The sequence below is a fragment of the Myxocyprinus asiaticus genome, chromosome 20, assembly GCF_019703515.2.
Source record: "Myxocyprinus asiaticus isolate MX2 ecotype Aquarium Trade chromosome 20, UBuf_Myxa_2, whole genome shotgun sequence".
NCBI lineage: Eukaryota > Metazoa > Chordata > Actinopteri > Cypriniformes > Catostomidae > Myxocyprinus > Myxocyprinus asiaticus.
This window is the reverse complement of record NC_059363.1, coordinates 24,001,873-24,022,861: the sequence shown is the minus strand read 5'-3', so window position 1 is coordinate 24,022,861 and position 20,989 is coordinate 24,001,873. Positions and strand designations below refer to the sequence as shown.

General features: G+C 39.5%; 1 protein-coding gene across 4 annotated transcripts in view; it reads right to left on the bottom strand.

The window, feature by feature from the left end:
• LOC127411411 (phosphatidate phosphatase LPIN1-like) overlaps positions 1-12,191 on the bottom strand; it is a 33,592-nt gene extending 21,401 nt beyond the window's left edge. For 2 of the 4 annotated variants that reach the window (XM_051646949.1, XM_051646951.1), the window contains exons 1-4: positions 12,022-12,187; positions 10,928-11,128; positions 9,998-10,093; positions 1,591-1,892 (exon numbers count right to left, since the gene is read on the bottom strand). In XM_051646949.1, the coding sequence (XP_051502909.1) occupies positions 1,591-1,892; positions 9,998-10,093; positions 10,928-11,119 (590 nt within the window). In that variant the 5' untranslated portion in view covers positions 11,120-11,128; positions 12,022-12,187. Of the gene's footprint in view, positions 1-1,590; positions 1,893-5,351; positions 5,526-9,997; positions 10,094-10,927; positions 11,129-12,021 lie in introns of those variants that run through there. The other 2 variants (XM_051646953.1, XM_051646952.1) reach the window with 2 other exon arrangements.
• Between the last annotated feature and the right edge of the window lie 8,798 nt (positions 12,192-20,989).

Below are 20,989 nucleotides of genomic sequence, written 5' to 3'. Positions count from 1 at the left end.
TTTTAAATTTATTACTGGTACCTGGGAAACAGATTCTTGGTAATGCAAAACATGCAGTGCACTGCAAGAGTGACCTTTTAACTTGCTTATCCAGAAAGAAAGTAGGGAAAAGGATATTTTTGTTGTTAAAGTGGTTTATATTGCAAATCATTAATTTTCTTGAATATGTGGGGATCATACTAGATTGCCCAGTATTACAAAGGATTCCCCTGGAGCCAGAGCAAAACTTGGCACGGATTCACGGATTTCGTGGAAAAACTCTGGAGGGGCCGTTTGAGCCACTTGTTTACTTGAGCAGTAGGACTGCGGATCTCTTTTCTCCACTCTGCCTCTCTCTCTCTCCATTGCAAATCTTTTTCAATGAGTGAACAACAAGCCCACATCACAAGGCTGCTGCAACTGGAATCATTCCAGCAAACTGGAAACAAACAAATTATGCCACTGCAATCACTTTTATAAATTGCACTGAATGCAATTTCTGAGAAGAGCTCCATATATCCAGCCAAGCCAAACTCCCAGAAAAGTGGGATTTAGATTCACTGTGAAATCTTGGCAATGCCACTGCCCTCATTTACCCTACATTTGTTTACATATGCTATATATTTAGTATAAGAAATCATGAGCAACAGTGAGGAATCATACTGTAGTTTACTGTAGTTGAATTTAGTTTAGCTATTTGTCCCTCTTTACACCTAGTATTAACGTGTTTTTTTCGATGATTGGATCACAATCTGAAAACACTTGACAACATTCAGTACGTTTACATGTGCAGTTATAATTGAGCTACAGTGGGTTTTTGCACAGTCAAGTTACAGTCTTCCTCTGTTTGTTCATGTATACATGACACAATGCTTAATCGAATATTTGATGGAAGGATGTCAGCTGAGGAAGTGTTAAATACATGTCACGTGTCACGTCTGTCTTTCAAAGCATGCACAAAATGCCAAACCTAGTTGTGGTCTGATTAAGGGACATGCTGGACGAAGCCGAGCTACAATTGCATTCTGAAAGACTCTTCGTCCATTTTCGCAAAAATCAGACTAAAGCGTTTACGTGACATTTTAAAAATACAAATTATTGCTTTAGTCTGACTGAAATTGAACTTTTACAGTGTATGTAAATGTACTGATTGAAAGCCAAGTGTAAATTCAGACGCATTGATTTCAGATATTGATTGGACCCCTGAAACCACATTTGGAGGTGGTTAAGGACAGATTTTGACCACATTCGACAAAGGTGTAAATGCTAATGCTTTTTTCATACAGTATGTAATATGTACATGGAATTTTCCATTTTGCACCAATAAATGCAATGATTGGATATCTGTCCATTCAGCACAATGGAGATGGCAAGGTGTAAATGCAATCCAGCTAAAGAATATACTGATACTATCCGGCTATAAAATGAATCTTAATGACAGTGTGATTGGTTACAATGCTCAACCCCTGCAAAAAACAAGTTTCACATACCAGGAGTAGACCTACTGTAAATGGAACGCACAATGTAATCTTGATTATTAATTGTGCAGCCATAATCAGATTATAAATCTGTTTTGTGGTAAAGGGAAATTATTCTACTGTTTGTTCTGACCTAATGCTTGTAGCCTCTTTTTCTTCATCAGAACTCATATCGATGGGAAACATGTCCTCATCTTCTGAGAAGTCTCCATTATCCTCTTGTTTCATGCTGTCCACTTTAGATTTTCTCCTCCTTTTTCTCCTCTTCTTCATCATTGAGCTGTCTCCAGAGACCTGTGTGGGGCCCAGGGTTTGAATGGAGGTTCCGGTTCCAGACTCAGACAGACGGGACGTGTCTTTTCCCATCTGGGCCTCCATTAGAGCTGAGCCTTCTGAAATGATGGGTGATGTAGTCAGGTGGGATGGCACCATCTCCTGTGGAGAGAGAAGTAATAATTATATATGCTTTAGAGAGTTTTTTTTGAGAATGAATGTGACTTTGAAGAAAAAAACATACAAAAATATTAAAGGGATAATTCACCCAAAAATGAAAATTGTCATTGTTTACTCTCCTTCATATTGTTCCAAACCTGTATGACTTTCTTTCTTATGTGGAACACAAAAGGAGATGTTAGGCATAACAGCATCAGTCAGCATTCTTTTTATATGTTTAAAAAAAAAATTGTGCATAACATCTCCTTTTGTGTTCCACGGAAAAAAAGAAAGTCACATGGGTTTGGAACAACATTAGGTTGAGTAAATGATGACAAATTTTTAATTTTTTGGTGAACTATCGCTTTAAATTCTCTAATTGAGTTCATTCTTTATCTTTTATCAGATCCAGTGTTGTAAGCAAACAATGCAAAACATATTCATATAAACACAGCTGCAGACTGTAACCATAGATTTGTTTTCACTGTGTCTGCTTAGCTGCACAACACTGTGACCTTGATGCCATGTGACAGATCTCTGCATTACAACTAAACACATGCACGTGCACAACAGCACTCAACTGTCCTCAAGCCATGGCATAATAAGAGTGTGCATGGCTGTTGGAAAAAGACAGAGAACCAAATATATATCAAATGACACAGAATGTTCAGTTGTTTACGTCACTCGTCTGTTGCACTGTAAAAAAAATATTTTATGGTGCGGTACCGTCGTTTATATAATTAAATGATAAACTTAATATATTAACCTTCTGAAACTGTAAAAATCTGCTTTTCACTTTAATAATGTATTGTTAATCACCGTAGTAATTACAGAAGGGCACATGACGACATGAAGTTCATCAATAGTGGCCCTTCCAGGAGCAATGACCAATAAACATGTAGAGACAGTGCTCACACTTGACACCATCAGGGTAACACGTGAAATTAAAATTATGCAATAAACATTAACTAAACTATATCAAATATAACACCCCAAAGTGCATAACTGATATTAAAAATAAGAAGAAACAACTATTCCTATAAAATATATTGAAATGTAATGGGTCACACTGGGAATTCTGGGAACACCCGATTGCTGTTTTTTTACCGTAATTTTAACAATAATTTATCATAAAAAAACATGTACTCTCTTGTTAAATATAATATACATTTTTACCGTTAATTATAAGGGATTGTATTTTTAAATATATTAAACATTTTTAACATATTTTACGGTAACTACTCGTTAACCAAGTCTCAAATTGGTGTAATCCGAAAAGTGTGGAAAATGCCGTCTTTTCACGGGAAATGGGAGTTATGGGGATCTGCCAATATCCCTTCGTTAAATCCAGTATCGAATAAAAGCAAGCCGCGCCTAACCGATCGAGCAGTTCATCAATCCGTGGCATTGGGTATGCATCAAATTTAGAAACCCCATTGACTTTCCTATAATCAAATTAATGAACCGTACCGAGCCGTCGCTCTTCGGAAACCAACACCACCGGGCTGGCCCAGTCACTGTGGGATTCTTCTATTACCTCCATATCTAGCATGGCCTTTAATTCTTCCTGAACCACTTTTTTTGTGTTTGGGTAATCGGTAGGGATGACTGCGTACCACTACCCCTGGGGTCGTTTCGATATGGTGCTCTATGAGATTCATACGACCGGGAAGAGGTGAGTACACGTCGGAGAATTCTCTTTGCAACCTGGTAACCTCCGTAACTTGTGACGGTGAGAGGTGGTTTCTGCAAGTGACCGGAGTGACTCAATTGGTGGCTTTTAAGTTCACCTCCGGTCCGAGATCCTCCCTCTCTGAAACCACCATCGCCAAAGTCACGGGGACCACCTCTCTCCATGGTTTTAGGAGATTGAGGTGGTAAATCTGACGTGCTCCACCTCTATCTGTTTGTTTAACCTCATAATCGATTTCCCTGACTCGACGTGTGACCTCAAATGGCCCTTGCAACTTGGCGAGTAATTTAGAGCTCGATGTGGGGAGTAATACAAGTACTTTATCTCCCGGTGTATTCCTGTAGCCGAGTACCCCTATTATACAGCCGGTTTGACATTCTTGAGCCTGGAGCAAATTCTCCTGTGTTAATTGCCCCAATGTGTGGAGTTTTGCTCTCAGGTCAAGAACGTTTTGAATTTCGTTTTTGCTGTTTGAAGGCCCATCCCGTAGGATGTCGAGCACGCCGCACGGTTGACGCCCATACAACAATTCAAATGGGGAAAACCCCATGGAGGCTTGCGGGACCTCTCGTACTGCAAATAATAGGGGCTCGAGCCACTTGACCCAATTTCAAGCGGCTTTGTGCCCAAATTTACGAATCATATTCTTTAGTGTCTGATTAAATTGTTCGACCAAGCTGTCCATTTAGGGGTGGTAAACGCTGGTCAGAATTGATTTAATCCCCAATCATTCTTACAGTTTGCGTAGTGTACGTGACATAAACATCGTGCCCTGATCAGTGAGGATTTCTTTCGGAATCCCCACTCGGGAGATTATTCTGAAGAGTGCCTCCACAATAATACATGCTGAGATGTTGCGCAGAGTTACTGCTTCCGGATATTGCGTTGCGTAGTCCACCAGAACCAACACAAAGCGATGCCCGTGTGCCGTCCGCTCTAATGGCCCAACAAGGTCCAAGCCAATTCTTTCGAAGGGGACCATGATCAATGGGAGGGGGCGCAATGCCGCTTTTGGGTGGCCGTGGGATTCACCAACTGACAATCATGGCATGCTGCACACCAGCTGCGAACATCCCAGAGGTCTAGTTTTTTTCCTGCCCTAAGTGACCTGCCATCGGATTATAATGAGCCGTCTGGAATAAAATTTCCCGACGACTTTTTAGTACTAACAATTGGTTGTATCCTCCTTTGTCTGAGCATCCTGCTTCACTCGATACAACAGATCCTTAATAATTGAAAAGTATGGATATGCGAGTGCAATATCTGGCTGGAGGCATTGACCATCAATCATTTCACTTTGTCAAAGGCATGCCTAATGGTCTCGTCTTACATCTTCTCCAGAGGGAAATCCCCAGCAGGGAATCCTCTAAGTGTTGGGGAAGCTGAGTCTTCCCCCTCACTTACGTCCTCCTGACGTGGAGCTGATGTAGATGGCCCTGGCTCCACCTCCCCAGCCATCGAGTCATACACCAATACACTTTGTTGCAGGACCCATCCACACACATTCCCCTTAGGAGGTAGGTAGTAAATGCCAGCCAATTAGTTCCCAAGATTAGTGGATGGGTGAGGCGGGAATTAACCGCAGCCTCGACACTGTATTTTTGTTCCCGAAATTGAATAGTGACTACAGGGTAATTTTGGATATCCCCGTGCACACACCTTACCTTCACCCACCGGCTTGTGTCCAAAGACTCGGATTGAACCAAGCATTCACTTTGATTACAACCTGAATCCACTAAGGCTTGATATGTATCCCCCTTAATACTCACAGGTATCCGGTACGCTCCTGCTTGATCAGGGGTGGCCTGTGGCGCGTCGGGGACCTGGACCAATGTCTCCACCTCCATTGTGGGGCATCAGTCCCGGAAATGCCCAGATTCCCCGCAGCTCCAGCAGACTGGCCCAGGCATCACACCCACACCCACGGCAGCGGATTCACCAGCCTGTGGGGGAGAGCGAGAGGGTTAGGATTGAACGGCCCATGGGACCAGTGAACCGGTTTTGGTGTAGGAATTCCCCGTTTCTGAGGAACAGGATGAGGGGAAGGAGAGAGGGAGGGAGGAGAGAGAGGGAGACAGAGAGAGAGAGAAGAAAAGGGCTCGCCGGCCCCCGAATATGCCGACATATGGTCCTCAGCCAGCTGGACTGCCTCATCCAGCGACGCCAGGCGGTGGCACTGGACCCACTCTGCCATTAATTTCGGTAGCCGGGCGATGAACTGTTCCAGTACCACCAGATTGAACACTTCCTCGGCACCGCGTTCTTCAGCCAGCAACCACCTTTGGCAGGTGTCACAGAGCTGTTGGGCGAATGCAAACGGGCGGCCATGCTTGCCAAGTGTTGGAAGTGTTGCCGATGTTGTTCTGGGCTGCGGCTGACCCGTTGTAGGATGGCCATCCTCAAGTCCTCGTACACCAGGAGGTTGGCCACAGGAAGTTGTTGTGCCGCGAGCTGGGCTTCCCCGGACAACAGCGGCAGTAGACAGACTGCCCACTTGGTGCTCGGCCACTTCCACACTTCGGCCGTTTGCTCGAAGAGCTCGATAAAAGCCTCCAGGTCGTCCTGCGGTCCCATCTCGGTCAGCGTGACAGGAATGGCCATGGGGGTCCGGGGTCGCGGTTGAAGACCCCTCCTGGGGTACCAAGCTCCGTAACACCTGCCTGTCCTCTGCTTGAGCCTGGAACAGTGCCTGCAACCATTGCTCCTGTTCCACGCATAGCTCAAGCAGAGCCTGATGTTGGGCTTGGTGGATGCCGGTGTAGGTCTTGATTACTTCGGTCAGCAACGAGGACTCCATGACGGCGGTTCTTCCTCCTAATTCCTGGGTTTCGCCACCACTGTGACAAGGTTTCTTGCTTAGTCTTGAAGGAGGAAGCGGGGGCCAGATAAACATTCCATGTAAATCTTTATTTTACACACTTTTTCTAATACACAAAGATTGCTTTTCAGCACAATAATGAACACACACACACTTGGCTACTGCGTACATCTCTCTCTCTCTCTCTCTCCTCCAGTGGTTCGGACTGCTCTTTCATCCCTCCCAGCTCTCACTGCAAACACAAACAGCTGTTGGAGATAATTTCCCACAGGTGTCAATCCTTACCGCTCTTCCTCTCTCGGCCTTGCTCTCCACAGACGTCACTCGGCCATGCACACATCACCACAGTGCCTTTGAGAACCAGACTGCCAGCACATGAGACACTTATTTCTCCCATGCCAGCAGACAGACCATTATCAACACAAACTCTGCTAACCAAAACAAAAATAAATGTCTACAGCAGAAACAATCACAACACATGACTACAGTAAAAAGATAATAACAAAAACTTATACAGGAAACTACAGCCCTTTTACATTAACACACTGTAACTTCTTATTAGAGGTTATAGGGTGAAAGTTAGGTCAGGATTAAATAGCCTCTTCATCTAAAAAAAAATAAAAAAATAAATCTGTATGGTGCCAAGCACGTTTTTGTGGTAAAAAAAAGAAAAAGAAAGCTCGCAACGAATGGAACAATTCCGTCGAGATGCGTTTTTAAAAGGTGAAGTTCCTTTAAATTGACAAGCCGTCAAACGCGGCACTCATGCTGCTCACTCACGCTGAAATAACAGCAAGGTTAAAGATGTCCACCTAGCACTTGTTTACATAGAAAAACTATTAAAAAATAGCACAAAGGCAGAAATGCATTTGCTGTGAACGGCCACTTAAACATATTTTTGCGCCACTAGCAGCACCAAATGGAATTGCAAAAATAATGAATGTTTTCAAACAGGTTTCCGAAACATTCCCTGTCTTCCATTGCCGTTCAAACAAGTAGAATCCCCCCAAACTCACATAATTGGTTGAGGGTGACAGAGAGCTCGCTCTCCCAACACACACAGCTTTCTGGTTGGCTTACAAACATGGACCATGGTTAGATTGCAGAGCTTAGTGCTGTATCTGCCAGATAGTAGAGACATTTTATGTGTGGCTAAAATGACTGCTTTAATTTCTTGTACTGGCAGCAAGCAATTCCAAGTTCATGGCATTTTAGTGAAAAGTTATTATTTTTATTTTGTTTTGCCTAAAATCTAATGCTATAAGAAATACACTATAATGAATGTTTGTATAGTGCTCTGTGACATGTGACAAGGAAATCAAACTTGTTCAAAAAGTACAAATTTCTTAAAAGTTTTGTAAGTTATGTGTAAGTACATTCCGGTAGTTCCAAACATAAAAAAAAACACCCCTAGAAACAAATAAATTCATGTAAGATATATAAAAAAACGAATAAAAAACTGTCACAAATTAATCAAGTGATTTACATCTCTGGAGCAACATATCCTAAAATACTACAGGACAACATCTTATGCCTTAAATGCAGGGCTCAACAGTGAGGATTTTTCCATTTAAGTTTAGATTTTTACATGCCTTGACAACATTTCACTTGCCCACCACAAAAACATGATGCAGTTTCTTTTTAAGAATATATTAAATGTGCCAGAAATATTTATATTTTCCATTAAATGTTTTCTTTACCAAATAATTTCCCTAAAAAAATATAAATATATATTTTGTATAATTTTTTTACATTTGCAATAATAACCAGAAATTATACAGCTATAATGCAACTTTATGAAAACTGTATCATAAACACACTTTTGCTAGAAAACTACTGCTACAAAAATTTACTGATTGGTTTATAATTTTCTACTTATTCTTACTGATGCTTCTAAGACTTCGAAGTCATTCTCACAATTTCGATAAAACCTCATCTGTTAGCCAGCTAGATAACGTTACCTTGGAGACCATTTTAATTCAGAAGAATTTCAACAACAACGATACATAACAGAAAACCAAATGTGTAAGTTTGCAAGACATAACAACACATATACAACAAATTTAAGATCACACTGGCCAGATTGAGCAAGTAACAGTTTCATCAACTGGCCCAAAACTCTCTCACACTTGCCCTGGGCCAGCAGGCCATCCTTAATGTTAAGCCCTTAAGTGTCTTTCTCCAGAACTTTAAGACTTGCATTCATCAACAAATAACATATATAAATTACTTTATGCTGGAGTGTAGCAATGACATTTTCCTGTTCTTGTAAGGTAGTGAAAGGTCTCTAGTTGCTACTGGCTTTATTTAGTCAAATGAGGCACAAACGTCTAAGCAGGTTTACGCAAACAGACGCTGAACTGACGGCATGGTGAATTACATAATTTGGAAAGCTCATAATATTGTTGTACACCAGCGTCGGACTGGCCATTGGGAGAACCGGGACTTTTCCTGGTGGGCCGGCCACAAAATGGGGCCGCATGGGCTGCCGCGTTATGCAGAACGCGCCACAAAACGGCGCCGCGATATGCAGAAAAGGACAGCAACCCCCTCCGCTCAACAACAGTTTCTATGTAAAATCCCGGGCCGAATTTTCTTCCCAGTCCGCAACTGTTATACACTACAGTTCAGTGCCGCAAAAACAGGGAATGCAACATATGCAACGCACTGGGCGCCAAATCAACCACTTGGATGGCGAAACGTTTAAGGTGGGACCTAAAAGGAAGCACCAATGTTGATATTGCATACACCCCCATAAATGGGTAGCTGCACCCCTGCTGTAGTTTTATGTCATTTTAAACACAAAGAAAATATTCTTTAAGGTTCATGATAAGGCTGTGTCTGAGATCTTAATTACTTAAGTTGACATTGCACAATGCACAATGCTCAGGGTTTTCCTTTTAAAAGATTTTTTTAAAGAATGCAACATTATTTCAAGGGTTACATGTAAGTGAATTTTGTGAGGACTTCACTTATGCTTCTATGACAATAGCAGGACAGTTACTTTCTGTTCTGTGAGAGGGAGCTTAGGGCAAGGGTTACTCTCTTGTCAGCCACTGTCACAATCCTTCAAGTGCCAGAACATTCCACATGAGTGCTAACCAGGGCAACGATTCTAGCAATTACCAAATGCAATGTACCCCAGCAAATACTCTTCTCAGGAATTCACGACCATGATAAGCAAGAGACCATCCGCGGTCTGAACGTAATGAGGAAGGTTTGTAAACTTAGCCAGGATTATGAGGGTAGTGCTTTTCTTATCTCAGCAGCCGGGCTGTATTTAAGGGCTTTCTCCTCAACCGGCTTTACTTTGCCCTTTAAATTTGTCTTTTTTTCTGTCAGGCCTAGGAAGGGGGAAGATGGGCTGGGTGACAATGGCCTTCACAGACAGGGTCTGTTCTAGAGCAAAGTGTTCAAGCTCGGGTAACAGATTGTGTGCAGTGTGATTGTTTCCAGTAAACAAGTTCAAATTTCAAGCTATGGTACTTTTAAGGAGACTTCCATACCTCGTCTTATATTCTTCAGTGTATAATTAACCTTGGTTGCTAAAAAAAGAACACAAGGATTTATTGTTTGGTACAGGACGCCACTACTCACCTCATTGTTTTCTGTTTCTTTTACAAAGAACGCCTCTCCATTTTCACCCAGTTTCATGTGTAAACTGACCTGCTCCCCATTTATCTCAATGTCAACCTGAGGAGAGAGGGAAGAAGGAATGCTGTCACTGTAATAAAGACAGTTTGCAACAGTAAGCCATGTGCAATACAGAGGCATTGACAATGCTAATTTGATCTCATCTTAAAGAACTGCTTTACCCTTACTTAATTCTAAGCATTTGATGTGACATTCAACATTGAAACTTTGAAGCTTGTGTCAAATAAACAACACATTTCATATTCAAATTCCCTTTAGTGAATAAAATACGAAAACGACATAATAGCGTTGATAACATATTTTATTGCTTCAAACGTTGTCACAGCGGCTTACTAGGTGCGTTTCTCTTTTTTGGCAGTAAATTGAACCGTGTACAGAAGCTTAGAGTAATGAACCCAATTTCAATGCATTTGCATTGAAAGCCTCGATGCTTCAGAAAGCTTAATTGTCTCATCACTAGTTTCCAGTGTTGAATATGATTTGCCATTTCCATAAAGGTGAAGTGTGTAATTTCTGCACCACAAGTGTCACCAAAGGTAATTGCAAAAATAACGAATGTCTTTAAATAGGTTTCCCAAACACCTGCCACTGCTCTTAAAAACAGATAAACCCGCACCAAAATCATGCCATTGGTAAGCCAGTGTTGCTGTGTCGGGCTGGTCGGGATGCTCAAACAAACATAGCAATGTTTTGATAGCTCCACAGAACCACAGTATCAACCTACGAATGGCTTAATTTATAGTTATCTATCCACATTAAATTGGGATTGGAGAACACACACAACAAGACCAGTGAATTGGTAAGCTGCAAAATTATGCAAAATACACACAATACTTTGCCACCCCAAAAAAACATACCTACACTAGCACTTACCACTTTCTCCCGGGAGCGCAGCACTCCCATCTTGCCAAAGCGGACGTGAAAAGGTGAGCACTGCAGTGTGCCATTGGGCTGACGCACCACAATAACATCAATACAGCCAGACAGGGTGGCAGGGTTCAGGCCTCTGTACAGCTCCTTCACCTGCACGAACACCTGACCGGCCAGCTGACCCACATAGTTCATGGTCTGACTCTGAAATAAAAAGACATCAAGCTTTATTTAAGCTTTAAGGTGAACACAGTGGCCTGGGGTGTACATAACTTACACTCAAATCAACAGCATCTTAAAAAAACCATTATTGTCTCTTGTGTTTTATATTAAGTTAATGACAAAAGGGACTTAATTATAAACTTATTTATTAAGTTTACATAGTCATACATAGTCACATGGAACTTAGATGACTCTGATGGTTCTGCTGTTATACTGATGCCAATAATAGCGCAAGCATCCAAATGTACAGTGGTGCAGCATCTACAGCATGACACTTCATTTATCAATAGAAGGACATTTATTGCATAATTCGCCCATTCATCAAAGGCTAAAACAGATAGAGTCATGGAAAACAGAATGTTTTCAATGTAAGCATGACAATCAATCATAAAGGAAATATATTTTTACACTTAATAATGCATAATGATGTTAATAAGCAGTTTAGAGGTTTTTCTACTAAATCAGTAATTATTCATTAGGTAATTACCGTAATATGTAAATGGCTGTACATAAAATTGCTTAATAATTCAAATACATTTCACATCTAGGACCTTTTAATACATAAATATGCAAACAGAATAGATAAATAGCGGTCTCTCCAGTTTTGGTCATGACGCTGAGTAAGGTCAAATCCAGTTCTGCTACAATGTATAGGATTGCTATTGAAAACACAGATCACAGATCATTACAGTCAGTTATTATGGTAATGAGACCCAGCGAATTAAGTTGTAAACAATCTTCCACTGCACGATAAAAAGAGCCCCGGCACTGTGCATATACAATTTACTAACCCATACGGATGCATTTTGATTAATGCAAATAAACAGGATGCAAATGTGAGGCCAGAGAGCGATGGAATTTAACGTAATACATACGTGGGTTGCGGCAGACGCGTTAGGGTGTCATCGCATTAGTCGATCCTCATATATGTGGTGCTGAATTGATGTTGTCTGGTCTTGTCTCTAGTAATTTTGCATCGACCGTTTACTCTGTCTGTTCAGCGACTGTGTTGCTACTGTATTTAAAGCAGGGTGGAAACCGCTTGCAGTGAGCAGCAGCCCTGCCTCTGCAGCTGACATCACAATTAACCCTTTACACGCTTGGGGGCCGTTCAGACCGAACGCGTTATTGCGCTAAAAAAAGATAGAAGCAGCGCCACCACGAAGAGAACTGAACGCAGGTGTCTCGAAAAACGCGGCGCTCGTGAACGTGACGTTGAAATTGACAGCGGGACACGGCGCAATGGTCAAAGACGGCCGTCTAGCGCATGTTTACATAAAAAGAAAGAAAAAACAGTGCAGGGGGATAGAAATACGCATTCGGTTTGAACGGACATTTGTACACTGCTAGCGAAAGACGCGTATTTCAGTGTTGTGTATGAAACCCTGACGGCATCCTGTCGACCAATAAAACATTTCGTTTGTGTGAGCGGTGCGACGCAACGCTACAAACTACAACGCTAATATTAGCTATCTGTACCTCAAGCGAAAATCGGTTGCAGACTACATTTATTAACATACAGGTAGGCTACTTAATGAGAAGTTATAATTACTTCCTGATTGTGAAATTACAGTGGTTCAGTGATTGAAATAATGGTTTAAACCACTGGTTTAAATAATAATAACAACCATGCCTTGCATTTAATGCAAACTGGATTACACACACACACACACACACTGATTGCTCACGTGGCAGGAGAGCAGCCAACAATCAAATGTTTACAATAGCATTTGTCTGACTGTGGCTGTAAAACATGTGGGTGATTAGTTTAGTCATTATTATACTATCATCACATGCTTTAAAAATGTCAAGGTATGTTTTAACGCCTGCCTAACAAAGCCTGTGCATCACCCTTAAGCGAAAAAGAAACACACACACACACACACAACATCAAAACCAAAAAATAACCATTAGAGAATGTTCGGTATAGGTTTTTATTAGGTTGTAACACAAAAACCTGCCTGCAACGTTCTGGGGTAAGTCTATGGTTGCAAAAATATAGAAGAGAACATTCCTAGAACGTTAGGAATTGAAACCATATGGGAACCATATGCTATAATGTTAGAGGAACGTTCTGTGTTTACTGGGAACTCCTGTATATACAGAATGATACAGTATCCCTTGCAAAAAAAAAAGTACTGTGGCAGTAGTACCATGGTACAGTGATGGTATTTCATGTACCAAGGTATTTATATGGCACACCAAGTCCAAGGTACTACAAAAATGCCATGGTACTATTACTATTTACTATTGTGTCCATGTCCAAAAACACATGGTAGCATAATGGTACCTTAAAACTTCCAAATCGAATTCAAATTCAATAATGCAAAAAGCTGAAACTTTCTAATAACAGTTGTTATTAACAATTGCTATACAATGTATGTTAAGACCACCTTGCATCTTCTCTGATTATTTCTGTTCAAATGTACACCGATCAGCCACAACATTAAAACCACCTGCCTAATATTGTGTAGGTCCCCCTCGTGCCGCCAAAAACAGCATTAACCCGCATCTCAGAATAGCATTCTGAAATGATATTCTTCTCACCAAAATTGTACAGAGCAGTTATCTGAGTTACCGTAGACTTTGTCAGTTTGAACCAGTCTGGCCATTCTCTATTGACCTCTCTCATCAACAAGATATTTCCGTCAGCAGAACTGCTGCTCACTGGATGATTTTTGTTTTAGGCACCAGTCTGAGTAAATTCTAGAGACTATTGTGTGTGAAAATCCCAGGAGATCAGCGGTTACAGAAATACACAAACCAGCCCGTTCTGGTGCCAAAAACAAAAAACATCCAGTGAGCGGCAGTTCTGCTGACAGAAACACCTTGTTGATGAGAGAGGTCAACAGAGAATGGCCAGACTGGTTCGAACTGACAGAGTCTACGGTAACTCAGATAACCACTCTGTACAATTGTGGTGAGACAAATATCATCTCTGAATGGTATTCTGAGATGCGGGTTAACACTGTTTTGGCGGCACGAGGGGGACCTACACAATATTAGGCAGGTGGTTTTAATTTTGTGGCTGATCGGTGTATATCTGGATGATGTACATTAGATGGAATTTGTAAATGCTAGTAAAAGCATACATTCCTCTTATTCTGACATATCAGCTATTGTAGTGCGCTGTACTGTGGTAACCCTTGTGTCCTTAAAGAGGAATTTCAGACCTTGTGTTTGTTTGGTGTGTGCATATGTACGGGTTTGGGTAGTTTACAAGGAAATTTGTTTAGGTTACAAACTGGTAATTACAAGGGTATTATGCTACAAACGTGGTTTATGAGGACATTTCTATGTACCCATAATTCAAATCGCGTAAAAACATACTAAACTATGTTTTTTTTTTTGAAAATGTAAAAGTGCAGAAAGTTTTTTTGTGAAGGTTAGGTTTAGGGGTAGGGTTAGGGTTAGGGGATATAATCTATAGTTCGTGCAGTATAAAAATCATTATGTCTGTGGAGAATCCACAGAATTTGCCCCAAATTAAACTTTGCAAGGACTGCCCAGCTTTCTGATTGCACAACATACTCTCATCATGCTCTCATTTCAACATGATTTGTTGATTTCTTCACAGGATACACCAGCACACTTGAGTACATTCCAGATACACTGGTGGGGTTTCTAGGAATCAGAGATTGTGATTTAGTGGGTCGGGGGTCTGAGTGAACCCTTTTCTATTCTGTGTGGTTACCATTACAATGTATAAAATAATATAAAGGCATTTAATAAATTTTACTAACAAGGTGAACAAGAAAGAAATTGATCATGGCAGTTGTGTTTGTATGAAACACACCATAATACATCTTGATTTCTCTTGCTATATCGTGTCAGTCATAAAAATCTGCTTTGGCAATGAATAGTTAAAATATGTCAATGCATTATTTATCTGTAAATATTATCTTATCTACCATAAAGCCTACATGTCCATATGGCTGTTGCATTCCAGTCAGTAATCTAAGCATGTGACTCGAATATACTGTAGCTCTTTACATTTCAGTCAGTAAGCAAAACATGTGACTCGTGGAAATACATTCCCAAGAAAACGCACATATTCACGTGGAAGAAGGGGAAGTCACCGGGGATGGGCTTTCTCCACCAATCAGGCAAGAGGGGGCAGTGGCAGAAGACATGTGGGTTCATGTGTTGACTGAATTGCTGACCTTACTAGGGAAGAGTGACACTTAGACTCTTCAGTGCAGTGGGACCTCTGTTTTTCTGGATTACTCCATTGTATTTTGGATATCTCAGAACAGTACAGCATGTACCTTAGGCAGTAATGAGATCCTGTTCAGTTAGTGTGAGGGACTGGGCTGTAAACATGTTTAGGAAGTGTGTTTGAAAGTATTATATTATGTAACAATATATATCAGAGTGTGTGAACATGTCATGTCAAATTCATTAGACCAGTGGTTGTCAACTGGTTTTGCTCTAGGAACCAGATTGTACACAGGACAAGATGTAACCCAATATACCAGAATGGTTTATCATACAAAAGTGAACAAAAGTTCCATATCAAAAATTGGAATTGAACTTTGGAGGCCCCCCAAAAACATGACATGACGATATTTTAACAAATATTAACATGACATAGGCTGGATAGTAAAATTGACAATGTTGTAAATGCATAAAATGTGGTTTCTTGAATTTAGATAGTTTAGTGCTTTTGGCAGCTAATGATTTACCACAAAAGCACATTGTGGTCCCACAAACCATTTATCCTCATTTAATCTATATTTAATGTAGTCTGGGTTGTATTTTCTTTTACCTTACAAAGATTGTTTCATGGTTTTTAAGTATAAGGACATGTCACAAAACCTGTTCATGTTGGCATATGCCTCATTTGCCTAGTTTCTTCCAAGTGGCAGATAAATTTGCACCAAAAATACCACAGAGATTGGATGCATTGCTTTTAACATCAACAACAAATGATATTGAAAGTGTTGGTCCTTCTTTGTAATTGCTGATGAGCCCTTATAATTGTGCTATCCTAACTACGTATGCACATTCATATGCTTAGTTACATTTAATTATTTTTATTAAGCATTGTTTTTCCCTGCTTTCCGTGACTCTTTCAGAACTTATTCATAATTCAACCTACCTGTCGATCACCCGCCAACCACTGCTTTTACGCCACCACGACTATTGATAAAAAACACTGTTTAAAAATAAGGAATACATAGTTGATTTTACTGACCAGTAATTCTCTCTTAAACCACTCACACCACACAGAGATCAGAAGTGCTCTGAAAATGGAAGAACAGGCTTGGCTGGAAGATCATGCTGATGACTGTTTACAGTCAATCAAGCTTTATTTTTATTTTTTAAATAAACAGCAGAACTGTTTTCCTCATCTCAGCACAAAAGGACTCTGCAGCAATGGTGCAGCATTATATGCATTTGCATCAGTATTACAACATTTGTCTTTCTTGACTTAGTAATACTAACCATGCAGATCTCAAAAAAGGGTTTGATTGAAGGAACTTTATAAGCAGTATAGTGCATAGATTATTGTTTAGGCTTGTTCACTGCCTTATTTTGCAAATATCCATAATATTGTTCTAAACCTGCATATGTTGTGTTGCATCTTTACAGTCAATTGAACTTCTCTTTACTTCTAAGTAATCAGACTATAATTATTAGTCATAATTATTGGTTATTATTATTAAAGCAACATGATTTTGCCGTAAATCAGCGTGTTAGTTCAGAATTGTTTTCCACCTAAATTCAGACTCAGACAAGCATCACTAGGCTATGCGCTGAATGTTCATGCCCCAAAAATCGGCTGCGCTGTAACAACTTTAAAGAAGTGAAAGAGCACAGTTTTGGTCTAAGAACTGTTATGGTTAGGTCTAAGTTAGTGTTAGGATAGAATATATTAATGTAATTACTTTTCAAATGTTTAATTCAGATAATGCTTGCTTATGTCTTGTGCAGTGCATTGTGCCAATCAACTGTAGTTCCATTGTTCAAATGTAGTTCCAACTTCAGCCACTGGGGACCAGTTCGGAAATTTGGAAAGCACCAACGATTTTAGCTGAATATTTTTTTTGTCATCCTGTCGCCGATTTCAGACGAGATTAGTCTGATTAAATTTAGGAATTTTCAAAGCTTTGGTGCCCATCTCATCCTGTGCTATGGACATGAATTATATCTGAAATCATGCAGCTTGGGGAAAAGAGGTGTGCTATTACTTTTTAATTACGACTTCAGCCTAGTGCATGATAAAACAGTCAAAAAATAATAATAATAAAAAAAACTAATAATAGTAATAATTTCCCCCCATAGACTAGCGTTGAAGGAGGGACCTGAGCCACATCTAGGATCCATAATTTCAAAAAGATTTGGGAGTGGATGTATATATATATATATATATATATATATATATATATATATATATATATATATATATATATATATATATATATATATATATATATATATATATATATATATATATATTATTAGCAACTACCCAGAACATCCTAGCTTAGTAGCAAGTTCTGCATCAACAGGCACCACAGATTGTATAGAGTAAAGAGAAGAATGGCTTTATTCTTAAAATACGAGCACACAACAATCATTGACTCCTATTGCACCCCTATGACTTAAGCTGTTTTATGTCTGACCTTTAAATACATGGCCTTAACTTTCATTAAAAATACTCTGGTTTGAACTTCTGAACAGCCAAACTCATGAAACCAACCCACTCTATCTGGATGTAATAATATTGTGCAGATACCATCTTTTACACAATTTTAGAAATGGCAGCTCAAAGGTTTACCATAAGTTTAGTTGGTCTATTTGGAAATGCCCATGAAACTTGATACAAAGATGCACTCAATGCTCTTTTGTTCTAGGTCACAGAACACAGGCTCTAGAAGCAGCTAAGACACACGCCTATGATGTCCCTGCCAAATTACTCTCACCTAGTCATGCTAGTGACTCATAAATCACATGGACATGTGACACACTGTACATCAGTCACCAAAGTCGACTAATTTTTTGCAGACTAATTAATACATATCATTAATATAATAAATATTCAACTGATACGGCAAGTTGTAGTCCTACCCATTTGACCATTAAGTCTCAAATGCATGTTTATTATGCACTTTTGTCATTTTTCTAATTTCTAACACCTCATTTGAAAATGATTATTTCAACATAACAATATCTTAGCACCACAAATCCATAAGTCATGACGTTAAGTCTGAGAATAGGCAAGAAAGCCATTCTGAAACTATTAAAAAAGCTACTAAAGAAAGATTTTCTATAGCTCAAGCTCTTTTCAAGTTTATTTCAAATGATTTTTTCATCCCGAGAATAATATCAAGTCTGGATACATATTACAAGGTCTTAGTCCATTTGAGAACAGAGGAAAACTGACAACGTATGTTGCATTACCCATGTCCAACTCGTCTCATTTGGGCTGAATTTTTCATCGTATCCTTCCACTTGATCCTCTGCTATAATGGTTGCATTATCCGTCAGGAGCTGAATGTTCATTAATGTGATCTAAAGCTAAAACTAGTCCTTACAAAATGCTCATGCTAACAGTGGCCAAGCCAGCTGTGAACTATAAACTGGGCTCTAAGTTATTTTCATACTAATTTTAAAAGTGTGTTCTTGGAATGGTGTCCATAGGCGAAACTTGAGAAGGACTGGCTTGATGAACTTCAATCAGCCAGGCCCAAGCCCTCACCGAGAGCCACACTTAGAATTTTGACTGCAGCTTTCTGTCAGTTGGCAAATATACACACAAACAAAATCATCTACACAGAAACACACATGACGCCTCAATCTCTAAACCAGCCCCACCCTCATGCACATGGACAACCAACCAAATTAAGTGGTTAATGAGAAATTGATTGATTTCAGTGTTGCACGCAAGTGCAAAACACTAACAGCAAGCTGGGTGTTCTGGTAGCTCATCTAGTAGAACATGGTGCTAGTAATGCCAAGGTCTCAGGTTCAAATTCTAGGAAATGCATGTACTGACACAATGCATAATTTGTTTGTGCTGTAATTCGATTGGAATAAAAGTGTCAGTTGAATGCATAAATGTGGCTAAAATTTTGTTCCTACATATTTCACCCATACAATTAACCTGCAGTTTCTATCTTAACCCTTATGCTGTATTCCAGTAATTTTTAAAATTTAAAAAAAAAATTATTTATTTTTTTACTTAATCCAACTGGAATAAAATTCCTTGACTTTGTTCACATATAGTATCTGAAAACGCACAAAACCATTTTCTTTGTTTCATTTCACTTTGTTACACTTGTGTTTGGTCAAACATGACCAGTCATTGGAAATGAATGGATTAGACTACAAAATACAGAAATATTAAGTGTTCCGCAGCATCCCAAACCTTTAGATGAGCACATATGAGGATGTATGTTTGCACATCCTTGGACACGTGCACACACACACAGGTTTGCTTCACTATATTAGTGAGGACATCTCATAGACTTCCATTGATTTCATACCAGGCTAAAGATATGTTCTATCCCCTAACCTAACCATCACAGAAACCTGTGCACATCAATAGATTTAAAGCTAAACATGATTTGGCTGATTTGTTAGCCTCTTTTACTAGTGAGGACCACCTAAAATGTCCTCACTAGTGGGTTTTCTACTAGTTTCACTATATTATTGAGGACGTTTTCAAAAATTTGGCACTCTCAAGTATAGTCAAACCTGTACACACACACACACATGCACGCACGCGCACGCACGCACACACACACACACACATTGTATATTGAGCGCCCTCTTGTGCATCATCTTTCCATGTACAATCGTTGAGGAATATTTCAAGATCTACTTATCATATCATGTTGTGTTTGGGCTCGTTTGAATCGGGATAGTCTGCTGTAAGTTACGATATGTCATTGTCTATGTTATATGTATGTTTCGGGAAGTAATAAGGAAAAACATGACAAAAAGACACTTCTGTTTATGATATTTATGTGTCTGTGGACATTTCATACACTAATATTGCAATTTTGCCTGTGAGTGAAACAAATTTGCTTATTGCATTCTACTGATTGAGACCTTTCCAATGATATATAACACATTATGGTTTTACCAACTCTGCAAATGATGAGAATGAAATAGTTCTAATTTGTCAGCAAATTAAAAGCATTATTTAAGAATTGGTAGAATCTGCTACATGCATTGTAAAGTCCATACTTTAAAACAACACCTATTTTGTTCAGATCAAGCAAGTGGTTATTAATTTATTAAGTAATTATTATAAAAATAAAAATAAAAATTCTGCAGGGAGTGCCCCTTACTGGCCTCAGTTCAATTAATCCTTTTATCAATATAAATATATATTTTTTAAAACACGTTTAAAAAAAGGAGTATACAACCTTGCATAATTAAAAAAAAAAAAATAAATAAATAAAAAAAAGAAGTTGATAAAAAGATCTAATGCAATATCTTAATATATGCAATCTCAGTGATTTATAAACAATCTGAGTGGGCTGGTCATGACTGGGAACACAAAATTTGTTAGCACAAAACAAACACAAGGGTTAAATCAGTTAATGCAACCTTGCATTCTGGTATTTCCACTATTAACCTGTAGCACCTCTGTCTCTGTCAGCATGCAGTAAAATGTTAATTTTTTTTTTTGGGGGGGGGGGTACCCACCGCAAGATGCCGCCGCCGCCCCCCACGAGATGCTGCCCTGGGCAATGGCACATGTCACCCATGCTTAAATCTGCTACTGGTAACATCTTAATGAACTGGCTTTATTCAAGATGAACAATATTATTTGACCTCATTGATTCAAACTGAATACATTAGGTCACCAACAAAACACATTTTAAG